At 36.1% G+C, this 21,795-nt stretch overlaps 1 protein-coding gene across 1 annotated transcript in view; it reads left to right on the top strand.

The window, feature by feature from the left end:
- LOC124358325 overlaps positions 1-21,567 on the top strand; it is a 77,751-nt gene extending 56,184 nt beyond the window's left edge. Inside the window, exons 4-7 of the mRNA XM_046810624.1 lie at positions 4,670-4,905; positions 19,100-19,501; positions 20,243-20,332; positions 20,990-21,567. Coding sequence (XP_046666580.1) covers positions 4,670-4,905; positions 19,100-19,501; positions 20,243-20,332; positions 20,990-21,268 — 1,007 coding nt within the window. The 3' untranslated portion in view covers positions 21,269-21,567. The remainder of the gene's footprint in view (positions 1-4,669; positions 4,906-19,099; positions 19,502-20,242; positions 20,333-20,989) is intronic.
- Positions 21,568-21,795: the final 228 nt, after the last annotated feature.

Here is a 21,795-nt window from a genome sequence, read left to right as displayed (position 1 = left end):
CACTATTCGCTAATTCTATAGGCTAGCAACAAGCTTTATCACCACGGTAGCTCCTCCCACTCCAACAGTCATCCTTCGCAGTGGACAAGATCTACCGATGCATCCTTATATCCTAATATCTCGAAATTTGCAGGAGAGATGTGCCTATCTTGGATATTCTAGGGTTGTCCAATACAGTCTAGTAGAATTTTTCTTAAACATTAGTCATAATGTTAATGAAAGAAAAAAGGATTTTCGCGATAAAAACAGTTTATAAAAGTGGTGCTACTGCAGTTATTAATGAATGGGGAATACACTTTAGATCAAAACCACCGTCAAGACAAACAGTGTACGACATACGAGATAGATTTGAACAACATGGATCTGTTATGGATGCACCAAGGTCTGGCCGCCCAACAACAGTCTCAACTGATGACAATTGATTGCGGGTATGTTTAGCTGTAACCAAAAGTCCTCGAAAATCGACCAGACGATTAGCATCTGAGCTGGATTTATCACGAAGGTCAGTGCAAAGAATGTTACACAAACAGAATTATAAATCTTACATTCCACGTTTATTACATGGGTTACTTGAAGATGATCTAGATCGACGACTTCAGTTTTGTGGATTGATGCTTAACCAACAAAAACATGATCCTAACCTTTCTAATAACATTATTTGGTCTGACGAGGCCAATTTTAAGTTAAGCGGACAAGTTAACAGACATAACTGTACTAATTGGTATACTGACAATCAAAGTATTTTTGTTAGAGCAACAGCTGAATCAACCTGGTGTGAGTGTTTGGGGGGCAATATCATCATTTGGCGTACTTGGACCATATTTTTTTGAAGGGACAGTGACAGGAGATAAATATTTGGATATGCTTCAGAATTACGCGGTACCAACGCCCCCTACCACGTTCACCAGATATCACACCAATGGATTTTTTCCTATGGAGAGTAGTCAAGGACTCTGTTTATTCTCGAAAGCCTCATATTATTGACGAACTGAAAGACTACATACATGACGCATTTTATGATTTGGACAATGATCCCACACTATGCCGTAGAGTATGTAACAGTATTCCAGAAAGACTTCAAAGATGTATTAATGAAGACGGAAAACAATTTGAATATAAAAAATAATTGTAAGTATTGTTTGTAATAAAAAAATAATTTCAAATAAATCTAGTCTTGTTTTCACCAACTGTCCAGTGACTTTTGCGTCACCCTGTATAAGTGACACATCGGTGTTTGCTGTAACCATAGCATTTTCACCTGAGAGGTATAAGTAACACTCCGGAATAAACTCTCCTGAGATTAACAACCACTTGCTTGTATAAAAACAATGTCCTGCAACATAAACACAAAAGGGCGAATAAGAATACAAAATAGTTGAAAAGGATTGACAGGAAAGCTCTGGTATCCACAATACTGAGCCTTTTCCATTTGTCCAACTCCCAACTTGGGACGGGTGTACACAAAATGTAGAGTACCTGGTATGAGATGCTATACATTCTGGGATGGACTGAGTAAAATTCTAAGGTGGTTGTCACGTGACCCGAAGGTTAGCCACTGCTCTGGTGGCCATCTTGTTTCACATGGACAAATTCATATCACTACTGTAAATAACTCGCGTAGTGATTCCACGAGGATAACCAAATCGAGCACCAAGTGATAAAGTATGATGAGATGTAGATGTTATTGGAATCTACGTTCAGTTTCTCAGATAGAGACAGCCTTAATGAATGTGGCTGATGTCTGTCTCTCTGATGTCAAAGAAATGTGTATAGTTCGCTTTGAGCTTCTGCGTCGCCAACATGTTTTGGATCTCTTCATGTCCGACTTCTCGTTGATTTCAGGACTCAGTCATCTCTGTACTCGAGCTACCTACTATAATGCCACAGCTTATTTAAAATCATTCGGTGTTTCCCTCAGATTCCCTCTACAAAGCATTCAATTTTATCCTAATCAATTTCACCAACACACACTTCTAGATAATCGTGCTCTTCATCCCTTTCACTCACCAAAATTGACCTACTTCTAAGGCCTTAATTGACTTATTCAATCAAAAGCAGAACTGCAAAATGATATTTAAAATTCAAATCAGGAATTTAAAAAATGGATTTGTATTTATTTAATCTTGCTATTAATAATGGTAACAGTAGTCCGTTTGAAAACATTACTCTTGGAATAGTTACAAATGTATAAGTTTCAAAAAGGAAAGATTTGATAAATTCAATCTGAATGTATTTGAACTATACAGTGATATTGATGTTACTACTCAAAGTTCTTCCAATGTAGTGTTAGAAAATCTCATAGAAATTACATTCAAATATCCAGTGTCAGAGAATCAAGTCCACCAGCAGTTGATGTAGAGACCAGCAATTTGGTCTCTTCCAAAGCTCTACTGTCTTTCGATACGTGAAATGTCATTTTTCTACTTAGTAAATAGTTCATTATCTACTCTGGTATTTCTGAGCACAAGAGATTCACTTCTCAATCCCTTCCGAACTCGAAGTTGCCGTAACTATCAGGAATGACTTTCGTCAGAATCGCAGCCTTTCAGGCATCAAAACAGGGATTGTGAAAGCCGTGGAAAGGACTTTTAATTTATGTCGCGATATTTAGCATGAGAAATACCAGTAGACTTCCTTCAGTGCCACAGCCTCGCCGTTTCGAAGCACAAAGATGTTGAGATCCAACGATCTCAACCTTAAAAAATTAAGTACCGGGAAGGATGAATGAGCGTGAAATGTTCAAGTTTCGAATATAAAAATTCCTTATTCATGAAAGATATAGAGGAGTATGCTCACCTTGCATCTTCGATTCTAATTTCCTTTAAATGCTACAAATAAATAGCTGTAATGATTTACAACAAAAATAATATAAACTAAAAGAGCAACAGCCAAAATGATCGAAAATAGTTATTTCTACATATCTGCAGAAGCTTGTTATTCTGTTCTAATTGACGTACATTTGTTACGAACTTTTACTAATACACATAACGTTTTGTATGCTATTAGGAAGCATGAAAATTAGAAGTGGAAGTGAGGCCGAATTAAATTTAAATATGTTCTGTCGGTACCGTGAAACACGTGCCAAACAAACATCAATTCACGCAATATCCGGAATAAATTTGTGAAAAGTGGGTCCGATTGAGGCCAAGATCACGACAGGCGACTGCGCGGCTGGACGTGGAAACGAGCGAGACGAATCGCTTCCAGTTCATTGCTACCGATTGCGACAACGTGAGAGACTTTCAGTTGTTTAACATAAGAGTAAAATTTACAATTACTAATATTCACTTTATTTACTATTCAGTTAAATGGGATTTTTGCTCTTCAACGTTCAGGACGATGTATAGTGATAAACACAAATTTTATATTCTGATCTCTTTAGTGTCACTAACTAACTGCTAGATATGTATTAGATGTGTTCTATATCACATTTTATGGGGGCGAGTCTTATAGTGTTTCAATGGATGAAAACTGAAACTGTTTGAAACGCCTACACTTTTTTATGTTGCGTGAAAGTTATAATTGAAGCAATGGCCTGACTTAATATTTTAGAAGACGAGGCTACGATGGATGCCCCATAGATTGTGGGGGTATGAACTACAGTAATGAACTAGTAACGAGAATAAACATGTTCATTCAAAGGTACAGTTATTTTTCAAAACTGACAAAATCAGGACCCAACCAAAAGATTCGTAATCCTGCACTTTTGTAAAAAACTGGTCAACTAGATAAATGTAGACCGATCCTTTTTGTGCCCGAGTGTAGTAAATCCCCTTCTCCGTACAGCTCAGCAGGGAATGTTACCTTCGCCTACATGTCCAGCGACCAGGACCCTGTACCGAACACAATCGATCCCACGCCGCTCCGTTCTGTCAATCGCTCTTTCGGTTTCGACCGAGATCCCTGACAAACGATAGTTTTGGTGATACATTGCTTGTCCAAGCCACTCGAGGCTGGGTTCCCTAATAAATCGAGTCGATCCATCATTTTCGCTGTTGACACTTGTCTTAATGTAGAAGTTTGCAAAACGTTGTAAGGTCCTTGAGTGAATTTTTTCTTTCTTTCATTTTCAGAACCCGATTAATGTTTTATCCATTGTGCAGATACAAAGTGGCGAAGATGATTCAACCTCATCTTCTATTGTTGCCAATCCCGGGCAGTGGCCAGAGAAGCCAACAATGACCGGCCGGGCGCGGTGAAGCAGGCGCCAGCTCTGACTGTATTGTTTCGAACAAGATTCGGTCAACGACTGCTGGTAACAATAACTGGCACGTCGGGCTTTTGGCTCCGTGGGAGGCTTCAAGTGATTGTTATAGGCTACATTTTATAGTTAAATGTACATCCTCGTGTTATGTATCAGTTTCTTATCGAAGCTCATACGATTATGCATTCGATATGATTCACTTCAATGAAATAATAAGTATAAATATATTATATGTGATCTGGTCTGGACAATCATGCCTATTCTTTTGACTCTTTGAGCTTACAGAGTAGATGTTTCCAGTCATTTAAAGCCCCAAAGTCGAAACAAATAAAGAATGACCTGGTGCAATCATATAGTCAACCAATCATAGTTATTCTTTTAAAACCGATAGCGTCATCTCTGATTCACAGAGTGTTACCAACAATGTCATCTATCCCCATACTAGGAAGTAACGTGTTACGGTAGGTGTGACCTTCATGGCAGAGGTTACACCACGACGTGAATTAGTTTACGGCTCTCCTGTCATAGCGTGTGCTCTTGGACTGAGTTTTTGTCAACTTGAACGAGTTCCCGTTCCAGTTTCAACACTGCAGCCACTGCCGTTTCTTCACCAGGTCCACGCAAATGAGGAGTCTCCGCCTGGTGAATCCGGAAAAGACTCGAACCTAGAACTGAGTCAAGGTTTCAGTAAGCCTGAGAGGGTCTGTGTTTATGACAATTTGATCAATTAAAAGTTAACTAATTGCCCTTTAATTGAATATTATTGTTTGATTACTTTTTATTATAGGAAAGAAATTAAATATTTTTAGTGGAAAACAGTAACCACTTATAATGGATGAAAAAGTTTTTATTCAGTACAAAGCCACTATTAGTAAAAATATGCAGTAAACGTGTAAGTTAATTAAAAGTTTTATATTAGCAAACATCTAAACGAGAAAACAAATTGTAAACTATCATTCGTACTACTAGTCATGTCAGTAAGGTGGCTGTATAGCATTAAATTTACTAGCCTATTATACGATATTCTACTATATCGAGCCAGGTTCCCCACAATGTAAGTTGACAGAAAAAGTGCATGTCAATAGAGCGATACGGTGTTAATTCTACCTTTTATGTTTTTCCTCATTTACTTTACCCACAAGTGGGAATCTTTAACCATCGTAGTTAGGTTGATGAAAACATCCTTTAGGGAGCCATATATAACTCACCTCGCCATTCGGAATCTGTTAACCCACGTAATTAGGCTGATGAAAACTCCTTCAGGCAGCATATAAAACTCTTCTTTCGCCAGTCGAATCTGTAACCAGCGTTAGATTAGGTTGATGAAAACTTCCTGTAGGGAGGCATATATAACCTCTCCTCGCCAGTCGAATCTGGTAACCAGCGTAAGATTAGGGTTGAATGAAAACTCCTTCAGGAGCATATATAAACTCTCCTCGCCAGTCGAGATCTGTAACCACCGTAGTTAAGTTAGGTATGATGAAAACTTCCTTTTAGGAGCATATAATAACTCTCCTCGCCAAGTCGAATTCTGTAACCAGCGGTAGTTAGGTTGATGAAAACTTCCTTTATAGGAGCATATATAACCTCTCCCTCGCCAGTCGAATCTTTAACCAGCGATAGTTAGGTTGATGAAAACTTCCTTTAGTAGCCATATATAAACTCTCCTCGCCATTCGACTCTGTAACCCAGCGTAGTTAAGGCCTGATGAAAAACTCCTTCAGGAGCATATAAAAAACTCTTCTCCGCCAGTCCGAATTCTGTAACACATCGTAGTTAGGTTGATGAAAACTTCCTTAAGGGAAGCAATATATAACCTCCTCCTCGCCAGTCGAATCTGTAACCAGCGTAGTTAGGTTGATGAAAACTCCTTCAGGAGCATATATAAACTAGCTCCTCGCCAGTTCGAATCGGTAACCAGCCGTAGTTAGGTTGATGAAAACGTCCCTTTAGGAGCATTATATAACCTCTCCTCGCCAGTTCGAATCTGTAACCAAGCGTAGGTTAGCGTTGATGAAAACTTCCTTTATGGAAGGCAATAATATAACTCTCCTCCGCCAGTCCGGAATCCCCCCCCCCCCTGTAACCAGCGAATTTAGGTTGATGAAAACTCTCCTATAGGGAGCATATATAACTCTCCTCGCCAGTCGAATCAGTAACCAGCGTAGTTTAGGTTTGATGAAAACTCCTATCATGAGCAAATTGAACTCTCCTCGCCAGTCGAATCTGTAAACCAGCGTAGTTAAGGTTGAATTGAAAACTTCCCCTTTAGGAGCATATATAACTCTCCTCGCCAGTCGAATCTGTTAAACCCAGCGTAGTTAGGTTGGATGAAAAACTTCCTTTAGGGAGCATATAAAACTCTCTCTCGCCAGTCGAAATCTGTCGTAACCAGCGTAGTTAGGCTGATGAAAAAACCACTCCCTTCAGGAGCAATATATTAACTCTCCTCGCCAGTTGTCGTATCTGTAAACCAGCTGTCCCATAGTTAGGTTGATTGAACCTACTTTAGAGAGCATAATATTTAACTCTCCTCGCCGAGTCGAAATCTGTAACCAGCGTATGTTAGGTTTGATGAAAAACTCCTTCAGGTGCGAGCATATAAAACTCCTCCCTCGCCAGTTCGAATCAGTAACCAGCGTAAGTTTAGTTGATGAAAACTCCTTCAGGAGCATATATATAGAACTCTCTCCTCGCCCAGTCGAATTCTGTAACCAGCAGCGTAGTTAGGCTGATGAAAACTCCTTCAGGAGCATGGAGTATAACTCTCCTCGCCAGTCGAAATCTGTAAACCATCGTAGTTAGGTTGATGAAAACTTCATCCTTTAGGAGCATATAAAAACTCTCCTCGCCAGTCCGAATCTGTAACCATCGTAGTTAGGTTGAAGGAAAACTCCTTTAGGAGGCATAATATAACTTATCCTCTCGCCAGTCGAATCTGATAACCAGCGTAGTTAGGTTGAATGAAAAACTCCCTTCTAGACCATATAAAACTCCTCACTCGCCAGTCGGAATCTGCCTAAACCAGCGTAGTTTTAGGTTGATGAAAACTTCCTTTAGCGAGCATATATAACTCTCCTTAGCCAGTCGAATTCTGCTAACCAGCGTTTAGTTAGGTTGATGAAAACTCTTCATGAGCAAATAAAACTCTCCTCGCCAGTCGAATCTGCTAACCAGCGTAGTTAGGCTGAATGAAAACTCCTTCAGGAGCATATAATAACTCTCCTCAGTATAGTTCGAAATCCTGTAACCAGCTGTAGTTTAGGTTGATGAAAACTTTCCTTTAGCGAGTCATAATATAACTCTCCTCGCCATTCGAATCTTTAACCAGCGAAGTTAGGCATTGATGGAAAACCTTCCTTTTGAGGGAGCATATAAAACGCCGTCCTCGCCATCGAATCTGTTAACCAGCGTAGATAGGCTGATGAAAACCTCCTTCAGCGAGCATATTAAATACTCTCCTCGCCAGTCGGAAACTGTACTACCAGCGTAGTTAAGGTTGATGAAAACTTCCTTTAGTAAGGAGCATATAAATCTCTCCTCGCCAGTCGAAATCTGCTAACCAGCGTAGTTTAGGTTGATGAAAACTTCCTTTAGGAGCATATATAAAACTCTCCTCGCCAGTTCGAATCTAGTAAACCAGCCGTAGTTTTAGGTTGATGAATAACTTCCTTGTAGCGAGCATATATAACTCTCCTCGGCCAGTCCGAGATTCTGTAACCAGCCGTAGTGTAGGTTGGATGAAAACTGCCTTCAGGTAGCATATATAACTCCTCCTCGTCGCCAGTCGAATCTGTAACCAGCCGTAGTTTAGGTTTGATTGAAAACTATTCCTTTAGGAGGCATATAAAACTCTACCTCGCGCGCCCAAGTAAACTAAAGTTGGTCGAATCTGTAACCAGCGTAGTTAGGTTTGATGAAAACTTCCCTTTAGGGAGCATATATAACTCTCCCTCGCCAGTCGAATCTGGTAACCAGCGTAGTTAGGTTTGATGAAAACTCCTTTCAGGAGCATAGTATAACTCTCCTAGTGCCGCGCAGTCTAATCTGTTAACCTGCAGCGTAGTTAGGCTGGATTGGAATGAAAACTCCTTTCAGGAGCATATATAACTCTCCTCGCCAGACGAATCTGTAACCAGCGATAGTTAGGTTGATTGAAAACTCTCCTTTAGGAGCATATATAAAATCTCTCCTCGCTCAGTCCGAATCTGTAACCAGCGAAGTTAGGATTTGATTGAAAAACTTCCTTGTAGGATCATATTATAACTACTCCTCGACCAGTCGAATCTGTAACCAGCGTAGTTTAGGTTGATGAAAAAACTCCTTCAGGTAGACATATAAAAACTCACCTCGCCAGTCCGGAATCTGTAACCAGCGTAGTTAGGATGATTGTAAACTTCCTTTAGGACATATAATAACTCACCTTCGCCAAGTCGAATCTGTAACCAGCGTAAGTTAGGGTAGATGAAAAACTCCCTTCAGGATAACATATAAATACTCTCCTCGCCAGTCGAATCCTGTATACCAGCGTAGTTTAGGGCCTGATGAAAACTCCTTTCAGGATACATATAAAACTCTCCTCGCCAGTCGAATCTGCTAACCAGCTTGTAGTTAGGACTGATGGAAAACTTCACTTCAGGAGACCATATATAATTCTCCTCGCCAGTAGAATCTGTAACCAGCGTCGTTAGGCTGATGAAAACTTCCTTCAGGAGCATATATAACTCTCCTCGCCAATTAAGTCATATTATGTTACATGTTTTCACTCACTTATACAAGGGTGTCTTAGGAGGAATCTGCCATACTGTACAAACTTATTCCTCTTATCGAAATAATGAAAAAAGTTCATATAAACTTGGGCTTGGAAATGCTTCGTTGGCAAGTTATACAAGGCCAAAGATTTCACCTAAAATTCAGCTCCATCAATGAAAGTTACTCACGCTGAATTCTTTAGGGTGTTAACTGAGTTTGTCAATTAGAAATGTTTTATGTAAAATGAGCTTATTTATCTATTCTAAAAAATAATGTAAATAAAGTCAATAGAATCGTAATGGGTTTATTTTACATGCAATTTTATTGAGGAGCACACAAAACTAAACTTATGAAAATCACTAATTCTTAAATTTGCGTCTCAAATTTAACATCATAAAATGACTTCATGAATTTTCATTGACAAAAGTATTACAAAAGCTGCTCAAAATGGATTTCTATTGTTAATACACATTTCTACCTGACAATTTAAAGAGGGCATTGCATTCTCTATTCGACTGATTTTTATTTCTGGGGCTGCAATAATGATGCTGTGTATGAGTTCTCGTTCATTATCCGATTTTTGATCATACACTAATCATTTCATGTGTCCCCATAAAAGAAATCTAAGGGGTTCAAATCGGGAAATCTCGCTGGCCATGATGTTGGCCCTCCTTGACCAATCCGCCTGTTTGGGAATGTGTGTTGGGAATCTTTACACATTTTATTGAGCATTTTCTTTGTTTGTAAGCAATTTTAACGGATTTATTATATTCCAAACGCAAAAAGTGTATTTTCAACCCTAACATTTTTTGGCTTTACCCCGATTTTCTTTTAAGCTATTAGAGATAGAATTCTGGGACAGGTGTTGTACGATTTGTCAGCTCATTTTACATACAAATTACCTAGTTAACTAATCAACAAAACTCAATTGACAGCCTTAATATTTGAGTGTGAGTTAATTTCACTGAGGAAGCTGAATTTCAGTTGAAATCTTTTACCCTGTATAACTCGCCAACAAAGCATTTCCGGACCCATATTTCTTTGACCTTTTTTCATTATTTTGATGGAAGGAAGCTTGTGCAGTATAGCAGATTCCTGCTGAAACACCCCATATAAAGCGTTACGTTTGAATGTTAACATGTTTTCTTCAGAGGTTTATTTAGTGAATTTAGGATAAGGATACTAAATAGTGATTAAAAAACGTATTGTGTCAATTTATTAATTAGAAGAGTGTAAACAAGTCTTTTCCGTTCTCCACAAGACGTTTCGGTTAAGTGTCAATTTCACCTTTAATTTAAGAAAATGTATCGTTATGAAGTCCTGTGTATAAAAACTACATTTATTATTTACAATTTCTCATGCAACAGCTGAAATGCAAACAATTCGAATAAGTAGTGAGACCGATTACATTTTATTTTAATTATAACACACGTTTTATACTTATAGCCATAGGAAATGTTATAGCAAAAATTACATCTACGAATGCCATATTATCATGATGACATCAATGATGAGCAATTGTAGGCTTGCGTACAATCACAACACATTTAAAGAGCGACACGTCATAAATTCCAAGGTGAAATGTACTTTTGTCGTTACTATTTTTTATGGTGACAAACAATTTTGCAGACTTATTGGTCCCCACCTTTGTTATTTCTTATTTTTATCGACACTTTCTATGCTTTAACGCATCAGTACAATGGAAACCTCTGGAGTTATTGGTGTTATCGAGTTGCTTTGTGAACTTTACACGCATATAACAATGAAGGATATGTGCTATTATGTGTTCACGGCCTTCCATTCGCTGTATCGATTGGCGTCGTTTATTGTTGCTACATGATGGGCTTATATCGAATTCAGGTTCCTCTACTCTACCTTCTAGTTGACTTTATTTACTCCTCTTTTCATTTTGATAATAATATGTTACTCACAGCTTCGGACGAAGTAATGAGAACCCATTACTTTATTTAAAACTCGTTATTGAAATTTTACCATCTACTGCAAAGATATTGTTATTCCACCTGTATTAAATAACATTAAATATTTCGGCCCCACTGTGGAATGTCGTCTACAGGCAGAAAATGTTAAACTGACATCTTGTTAACCGAATCTGTTTTAGTCACAGCTAATCCGAAATATATCAAGAATATAAATTTGTGTGATCAATGTCTCGACGCAGTGTAAACGAAAAATATAAATAACTGTTTAAAGAACTGTCATACTCTAAATTAAAATTATTTTTTTGAAAACATATGTTTTTCTATTAAAGTCTATCAACTTAAAGTAGAGGGTGTTAGAACCAGACTTAAACTTATAGGAAGAATCCAAGGAGTCGCTGCTTATGTTGGACAAGACAGATATGCCTGTAAATCGTTGTTAATCCACGAAAGCTGTGATGATAACCTCTTTGTACTCACTGTTGACTTGTGACATACGAGCCGCCCACTACAGTCTGGCCTGATTGGGCGATGTCTCAATTTCATCATCCCAAAATAAACGTTGTTGATTTTAACACCATCACAGCCGATGCGATGGAATTAATCCATGGATGACAAGAACAGCATAAATATTGCTGACTGGGCTTTAAATATCAACCTGTCCTTGGTGTTCGATGCAAAGGACAAACCTAATTCTTGGTCAGATAATTGACGTCAAAGTTATTCGCCGATTGTGTTTCTGTTCGTATGATACATTATATAAGCCAATGCTAGTAATCAGAAGAGCTCTTGTTTACGTCTATCATTCCCAACCTAAACCTGTTCGATACATTATATAAGCCAATGCTAGTAATCAGAAGAGCTCTTGTTTACGTCTATCATTCCCAACCTAAACCTGTTCTTCTGTTAGTTGGAATATAAATTCCCATCTGAAGATCTTGTGACTTCGGGGGAATTTCAATAGAGCAGAGGGTGAAACGCTTAATATATGTTGGAGTGGGATATGCTATCAGATTCATTGATGTATCAGTTAAGAAATACAATCAATTTATGGTGCTTGTATTGTCTACAACAAAAAATCACAAAACGAGAGGGCATAGAAAAGAGTACCAGTGCATACTACGATGTAGTAGATAGTGTGAACATCTTTATGGTGATTTTAGCACTACTGGAGATTCTTATACTGTACAACTGATATACTGATGAGTTTGCTTGATGATGGTAGAAAAGAAATATGACCCTTAAAAAAGATGAGAAAACATGAACTTTAGCCATAAGGCTTGGATGCTTCCATGTAAACTTACAACCGACAAACGTACCAGACCCAAATGACATAGTCAAGCTGACTGTATGACTTAGATATCGGATATGCTTGTTTTCTAAATTTAAATTGAAAGATCGCATCTAACCCCTACAGACCATTTACTCATAAAGAGCTCGACGTCGGTTATCGTTGTACAAACAGGAAAACTGCATATATATAGACGAAATACTAATCGAATTTTTAAAAACACTCTGCTCCTAAAGTAAGTTGAGGATTCTTTACCTTTCAACATAAATCTCACTACTGGCTCTTGAAATAAAGTATTTAAAAGGTCTAAAATAGTAGCAGTGCTAAAGCCAGGAAACCTAGCTGAACAGTTGGATAGTTGCTGCACGATAGCCCTCCTGAATGTATGCTTTAAGTTGTTGGAAATACTTTGCTACAACCATATTGTCATTGTTCTCAATGAGTATATTCCGGCAGAACAGCTTTATGCCTGAGAGACATCTTTATTTACACTAACATCTTTCATTGAGAATGGTTACGAAAAAAATGAAATCATCTGCAGCATTTATATCTTTCCTCAGCTTACGACACGATGTGGAGGAAGGGTTACTTTACGACTTCTTACCTTCTTCCTTTCCTCTTTCGGCTTTAAAATGGGATGTTGAGCAATATATTCATAAAAGTGAATGTGGTGCATAGTTTCTGATAATGGAACATCTTTTTTTTATTTTTCCAGTTGGTCTTTTTCAAGAAAAATGGAGGAACTCCATAAAGCCGATAGCGAAGCTCTTTGTTGGCAGGATAAAATCTGGCTCTTGTCAATAAGACACCATATATATATATATATATATATATATATATATATATATATATATATATATATATATATATATATATATATATATATGTATATATATATCTTTTTTAAATATAGACCGAACCACGCCTATTTTAGCTTTTATTTATCATTTTATATTTTTAAGGGTTTAGTTACTTTTACATTAACACAATAAGTAATAAGTAAAATGTAATACATTAACATTTTATATAAGTATGCTGAAACCAGCACACTGTTTTGTAACTTTTTAAATTATTTTATTTAAGTAAGCCGACATAAACCACTCAATATTTCTGTAACACAATATAATTTAAAAATTAATAAAGAATTTATTTTGTGTAAAAATATAAACTTGTTTCGCAAAAAATATAAGACCTGTACATTTAGGCAAATATTATTAAAACCATACATTAAACATATTTAATACTATATAGAAGCAGCGTCCCAGCAAATGGCAGTCTCATTGTGCTAAAACCTGGACTAATAATAAACTGTGAATAACTTGAGCATGTAGCCTACTTCGCAATACATAACTAAACATGCCAGTGACCTTGTGGCTGGCATTGTAAGGGATGTAGCATGTAGTTGACCATACAAAGCTGGAACTCGCTATGCCAGTGACCTACTGGCTGGCATTGTACTCCGTTGGGACTCGCCATGCCAGTGACCTTGTGGCTGGCATTGTAAGGGATGTAGCATGTAGTTGACAATACAAATTTGGGACTCGCCATGCCAGTGACCTAGTGGCTGGCATTGTAAGGGATGTAGTATGTAGTTGACAATACAAAGTTGGGACTCGCCATGCCAGTGACCTAGTGGCTGGCACTGTAAGGGATGTAGCATGTAGTTGACAATACAAAGCTTGGGAACTCGCCATGCCAGTGACCTTGTGGCTGGCATTGTAAGGGATGTAGCATGTAGTTCACAATACAAAGCTGGGACTCGCCATGCCAGTGACCTAGTGGCTGGCATTGTAAGGGATGTAGCATGTAGTTGACAATACAAAGTTGGGACTCGCCATGCCAGTGACCTTGTGGCTGGCATTGTAAGGGATGTAGCATGTAGTTGACAATACAAAGCTGGGACTCGCCATGCCAGTGACCTTGTGGCTGGCATTGTAAGGGATGTAGCATGTAGTTGACAATACAAAGCTGGGACTCGCCATGCCAGTGACCTAGTGGCTGGCATTGTAAGGGATGTAGCATGTAGTTCACAATACAAAGTTGGGACTCGCCATGCCAGTGACCTTGTGGCTGGCATTGTAAGGGATGTAGCATGTAGTTGACAATACAAAGCTGGGACTCGCCATTTCAGTGACCTTGTGGCTGGCATTGTAAGAGATGTAGCATGTAGTTGACAATACAAAGCTGGGACTCGCTATGCTAGTGACCTTGTGGCTGGCATTGTAAGGGAGGATGTAAATACAAAGTTGGGACTCGCCATGCCAGTGACATTGTCGCTGGCACTGTAAGGGATGTAGCATGTAGTTGACAATACAAAGCTGGGACTCGCCATTTCAGTGACCTTGTGGCTGGCATTGTAAGAGATGTAGCATGTAGTTGACAATACAAAGCTGGGACTCGCTATGCCAGTGACCTTGTGGCTGGCATTGTAAGGGATGTAGCATGTAGTTCACAATACAAAACTGAGTATGCCAGTGACCTTGTGGCTTGACATTGTAAGGGATGTCAATACAAAGTTGGGACTCGCCATGCCAGTGACATTGTGGCTGGCACTGTAAGGGATGTAGCATGTAGTTCACAATACAAAACTGAGTATGCCAGTGACCTTGTGGTTGGCATCGTAAGGGATGTAGCATGTAGTTCACAATACAAAACTGAGTATTCCAGTGACCTTGTGGCTGACATTGTAAGGGATGTAGCATGTAGTTCACAATACAAAACTGAGTATGCCAGTGACCTTGTGGTTGGCATTGTAAGGGATGTAGCATGTAGTTCACAATACAAAGCTGGGACTGCCATGCCAGTGACCTTGTACCGTGACAGATCAGTTGCCCAAGTGCCGTCTATATAACGTCCACTGTCGCGCCCCCGGCCAGTCTCCGCCATGGTCCATCACCTTCAGGTAGTTCTGTGTTCCACTGTGTCTCCTGTGCTAGTGTCTGTGTGCATGCTCTACGTCCAGGATTATCCAGGATTCAGTGTTTTTAGTTAATAAGCTGTTTTGTCAATTACAGGGGTTCTCTCATTTGTTACAAAAATCGATATTTTTATAATTATAATTAATTTGCTATACAATCAATTAAAATTTTGCGGACTTTTATTTATACATTTATGTTACGCTATATGTCTTTAATTTTTAATTTAAACTAATATTTAATTCTGAAATCGTGTATATTTCTTTTTTGCACTGTTAATAATAGTGAGAATTGGGTTAATAAGAATTATACAAATAATTTATTGTTCTTAATTGTTTTTAATATTTTCTCTTTTAATATAAACATCATAGAGTAGTATTTCGACTCAAATTTACTTAGACGTAAAGAATTTGTCAACTATAAACAACGATTTTTAAATCAAATAAATTATTCCTCATCAATATAAGAGTTTCAAAATACAGTATAAAAGTATCATCGAGTTACATACTTATTTTTTATATTGACTTGTTATATAACTACCCAAATTAAATTACGATCATTCATATATTATTCTTGCAAATTTCCATTTTGTGTGTGTTATCCGATTATTCAGAACTAGTAATAAGTTATACAATTTTCTGTTTCAGAAGATACCATTTCAAGGAAATAATTCTTAATTAAATAAATACAGTAATATAATTAAAAATTAATAAAATAATAATGTAAAATCTTACATCACTATCGTAATACAAACATTAAAGTGTTTATTGAATTTCACTAATTAACAGACTAATCAGAACAGAAATAGTGTAGTTAGCACAAAGGCGTTAGATAGGCAATATAGATACACGCCCTCTCTGAACTACCTGTTGCTGAAGCCATATTAGTTTCATGGGACGCAGTTACAAAAGTTCTTTTCTTTTTCTTATTCTAAAATCACGTTCTCTTTCGATTTATAAGTGAGTTTACTACTGCTATAGATTTATTCAACCAACCTTTTATCTTGTTTACGCTTTATAAACAACAGCAGTAAGTCTGGACATTGTGGTCCTCCAAAGTGACATCTAATAAATGTTTATCTTCATTACTAACAAGTTTCTCTCAATTCTCCATTAGTTGACATAATTATAGTTACTATATATTTAATTTTAAACATATTTTCAACTGTGATCTTATTGATAAACCTTACTAATAAACTTTGATCGTATATTCAGTTCTTTCAATCAAAATTTAAAAATATTTTCCTCATTTTGAAGTTGTTTAAATTAGGATTTACTGCCAAATAATTTAATAACTACTTTTTCAAGGCATTAAATATCAGTCATAGCAATATATATTATACAGGTTTTTACTGTAGCAATTTCATTCCACTATTTAAGTCTCCATTTCCCATTTATTCAAATAAGTCATAAACACTCCATGAATCATTAAATATTAAAATGAAACACGTGCAAGAAGTATTCAGTAACAAAATAACAACATGCTTTAAAGGAGGATTGATTCATTTATATTAAAATAGGCTTAGTTCATTAAAAATAATTAACAAGGTATATAATGTTACAAATAAGACGTAATATAATATGTATTATAGTAATAATATGTTTCTCCAAAAATTATTTTATAGATAATATTAAAATGACATAAAATATTACTTTACTAGTACTGAAATAAACTATAGGAAATTTAAAACAACTATTCTTGTGTTTTTATCACATTTTACTTTATAATACTGATATTTTGCTATTAAGGTAGTAGTAGTTAAATTTGTAATAAATCCAACATATTTACTTTGTAAATTGTTGGAGTAGATTGTTACTTGTGCTGATTAAATTTTAAATAGTTTTATAAAGTGTTGAATGTTGAAAATAATTAATACATTTACATTAGTTTAGATATACAGAAAATATTAAATCGGTTATACTTTTCAATAGCGTACTTTATTTTTAATTTATTAGCAAAAATAATATAATTCATAGCTCCTAAAAATGTAAACATTCCTTCTAAAATGGAAACGTAATCCATATAATACATTTTTAATTATCCAGTACACCCTCAAATCGATTGCTGGATGGGAATTTGTTTTAATTCAAAACCCTTTAACATAAAATTCTAAAAGACAGAACAAAATAAAAACATTTTTCATCACTCTACAAAGAATTACGGGTATTTAAAGTAGGAATTTTAGGTAATTTTCATCAGGTCCAAATAACAACTGCTGAAGATATATTATGTGAGTGAACATTGTACAAGCATATAGTGATTGGTTTTCATTTATGACTCAAGTAAATTATTTTATATTGTAAAATATGAAATATAATGTGAGAAAATTAACATTTTAAAAATATTTTAAGAAAATTAAATATCGCCATAAATAATAAAACGCATTCACTCTCTTCGATCATCTTGCATGTAATTTATGTACTGTAAAAAGTACTTTAAAAACTGTTACTTAAAAAGTACACTATGTTTATTTTCTAATTTTTTGTGTCTCATTACAGGTGTCCCTAATTTTGCTTCAATTTACTACCACTCCCCGTGAAATAATTAATTATGAATAATCAAATTATATTTTTCTATCTTTAAAAACAATACCTAAATGGGGTTTGAACAAACCTTTGATTATTACGTTTTATTTTAAAAATCGATTTATTATTTCCCAACACTGCACCTATACTAGAGGACACTCGGGGAGCTGGAACAATTTCATTTGTACCTGTCTGTCGACAAGACATCTTGAGAACGATTTTACCTATTCAGAATAATTTCTATATAAACAACACATATTTCGATTGTTGTGCATGTCTTCCAATGTGGTTTGGTTGAGCGTTTACAAAGCTGATATTTTGGAGGCTATTTCTAAAACACATAGAGGTATAGGCTTGAAAATTTGCATAAACGACTTGTAAATAGGCAAAATTGAGTCAATAATGGTGCAAATCTTTCCGTGGAATTTGGCTGAGCGTTAGTGAAGCTTATTACAAAGGACACTATCATACATGAATGATTAGCCATTACAATGAAAAATTAATCATTTATGAATAATAATTTAATTTAATTTATTAATGATTTTATTTGTTTCATTACTCAAAATATGAACGACTGTACAAGCTGTAAACAACAGCAACGACTCAAATGATCAGTACTTGGACATTAACATGGCATAATTATTTATGTTATAACCAGTTATCGTCTTACAAAAGGACCTTCATTAAATTATAAGTTAAAGATAAACTTAAGATAAAAGATAAGAGACAAACCAGATTATATTTTGAAATAAAGCATATGTTAGTATTATTTTTAATATAGAAAATATGTTTCACGAAATCTTTCATAAATCTATGTAATTATCATAATTAATTATTATAAATAACAATTCAACCGACTTTATTTTATTGAACGTTGATAAAGATTAATCCACTAATACACTAGACACACTCTAGAATTATGGGAGGTATTTTTCGTTTTTAAGATATATTCAATACCCATCCAAACAATATTTAAATTTGTCCATACCTGCATTAATTTTTAGAAAGAATCTAAATAGGTACCTTTTTACTTACGAAAAGTGTATTCATCATAACTTTCAAATTAGACATAACGCCCGAAAATAAGTTAATAAAGGTTTTTGAGGCTTAACATTGTTTTATGGGGTAGAATTCAAGGTCGTTTCACCACAGCCTTTTAAACACTTGCAATTCTATCGGGCAAGTATCTTTCATGCAGTATAATTCAACAACATCTGTGTTAGCGGTGTTAACAATTTGTAATTTCTAGCACTTAAATTGTTCAAAGTTTGTGTTATGGAGTGAAAATCAATGGTAGTTAGTTAATAACTGTAAGGAGTAATAAATGCAAGATAGTAGGCTAAACGTATAAATTGATTGTGAGTATTACGAGGGATTTCTAACAAGGATAACTCCTCACTTTTATAAACCTATGTCATTATAACTGAACTTGTACTTTATAGTAGATTTGTATCGTTCTTCTTACGGTAGTCTAGTTCGCAACAATGTTCTACCTACGTCTGCACTTGTTTCAGACACTAGCAGCCGTGCTGGCTGTGCTCTCCAGCGTCAGCTCCGCCCCCACACCGACGCCGGAAGAGGATTATGCCCCTCACGATGTCGACCATGACTACCACGACTCTGACCACGACTACTACTCTGCTCCAGGGTACGACCATCTGCCCCAATACATACCTGTCGTGCTACCCAAGACAGCCCCTATCATCGTACCGGACTACAACCTCGCCCCTCTCGTCCCGGGCTACCAAGGCAAGTCCATTGGGTACGACTTCCCCACCAAGTCTGCAGGCGTCCCTGTGGTTCTACCTCACGTTGGGGCACCTTATGATGGCGCCGAGTACGCCAACTACGCCCCTCACCATGACCATGAACATTACGTAAGTATTTAATATAATATTTGTAATGAGTGTAATGAATTATTCAGGAAGGACGAAGGAACTTTTAAGATTCGGAAATAAAAATGAAGATGCAGATCCTATTTGTGGTCAATGGGGGATGCTCCAACGGACCAGCTTAAAAGTTTCAAATATTCAGGTTGAAAATAGGGAGGTGCCTTATTTTGTTACTGCTGTTTTGATGTGGCTACTTTTTATCATTTACAGTATTTAATTAAATGTCTTAATTCATCGTGCGTATGCACTTCAACAATATTTTTATATAGATTACATCCCCATATAGAGCACAAATTAAATGTTTAAAATCTGTAATTCCTTTACAAACATTTATGTGCTTTTGACTGTTTCGATATTTGGAGAGATTTAAAGATTGCATTCATCTCCAGAAGTTTGCAAATCGTATTTTAACAATTATTATCTCAAAGAATAATCATAGCAACAAGTTTGTATAAATTTACATTCAAAACTGTTAACATAACTTCATTCTGATGTTTGAAGATAAGCGTAAAATAAATTTGTCTTTCTTCCGACTTCAAATGTGATCGAAAAGATTTTTCGTTCTTAAACTAACTACCTAAGGAAAACAATTTTTATTCTACGAGATCGTTATTTCTGCACAACAAATCTTTTCTATTATTTTTTGTACTTTGATATATGATTTCAACTGTATATTTGTGTTGTATTAAGTTATAAGTCGATTAATATATTTAAACTGGGTTTCAGTCATATCCTAAGTACGCTTTCAAGTACGGAGTGCATGACCCTCACACGGGAGACATCAAGCAGCAGTGGGAAGAGAGAGACGGAGATAAGGTCTGTTGTACTTTACTACGTGTTATACGAGAAGGATAGAGAGCGATAGTTTATAAATAATCAAGTTTAATCTTCTATTGTTTTATTTAAAATATATTTATAGCTTAATCTCACAGAGTTCAAATGGTTTAACCGTTTGCCCACCTGATTATATATATATTACACATATGTACTTGTTTAATACTCTGTATACTAAATACTATAGGGCACTAATCAACGTTTTTATTAATCAGCAGTATATTAAATAATTTTTATATAAATTATTAACTTTTTAACATAGTTTAGCCTTTGTTTTTGTTCACAGGTTTTTGATTTAACAGAAAATTCAGCCAAACTCTAAAACGTTATGTTGATTAATTAAATTTGTGCAAGCAACAAAATTTCATTTTTCTCTTACATAATCCATAACTTATCAAACTTCATATCCTTATATTTTGGACCATCAAGGTATATATCACTTTACATGTCCGTTTTTACAAAAAGTGGTTTAAAATTGTCGTGTAGTCCTCTATTTTTAAATTGACTCGTTCTTTCTCAGTGACAAGTTTGATTTTAAAAAGGCAAAATGATGTTGATCGAACATATTTTCTTTGCTTTGGTATAGCTAAACAAATTATAAAATGTATTGCGCTAGCTATAACGCTGTTCTGTTGGCAGGTAAAAGGTATGTACTCGTTGGTAGAACCTGACGGCTCAATCCGTGTAGTGGAGTACACAGCAGACGATCACAACGGCTTCAATGCTGTAGTCAAGAAAATAGGAGTGTCCCACCATCCCTCGCCCGTCTACCCTCACCACGCTCCTCTCGTCAGCTACCCGGCCAAGAGCATCGACTACCCTTACAGCAGCTACGACTACCCATCCAAATCCATCGATTACCTCCCCTCCAAATCGACAGATTACTACATACCGAACAAATCGATTGATTATAAATAGTCACTAAGATAGAAACTTAGGTGTACCAAAGTGTTTTTATATTTTTTTATAATGTAACTTACCACCTTAACTTAGCACACCTTTAGACATTATTTTATGATTCAGAATGGAGAACGTCTTAATGTGAATATTTGTATTATATAGACTGTTACAAGAAAGCGAATGAAATTCGAGTAATGAGTTACTGTATTTGATTTTGTGAACATGAAGTCTGAATGTATATGTAATTAAGTTGTTCCAAATCCAGTGTGTTCGTATTATAGGAAAAAGTAGCAAATATATAGTAATGTATTTTTTCAAGCAAATGCATTTGTATTTATTTCTACACAACATCTGCCTGTAGTTTAAAACCGTATTAACTTGGAACCAGTTTTACATTCTTAGAATGATATATCATACTGAAATATGCAATATGTATGTCAGTACCCCCTCATGTATAAAACAATAGGTAAGCTTACGTATCTTGCTAAAACCAACAAATAAACCTTATTTTGTTTGTTTTTAATTTATCTACTTAAATTAAATTT

Source organism: Homalodisca vitripennis, chromosome 3, assembly GCF_021130785.1.
Source record: "Homalodisca vitripennis isolate AUS2020 chromosome 3, UT_GWSS_2.1, whole genome shotgun sequence".
Classification (NCBI taxonomy): domain Eukaryota; kingdom Metazoa; phylum Arthropoda; class Insecta; order Hemiptera; family Cicadellidae; genus Homalodisca; species Homalodisca vitripennis.
This window is presented reverse-complemented; position numbering and strand designations above follow the sequence as displayed.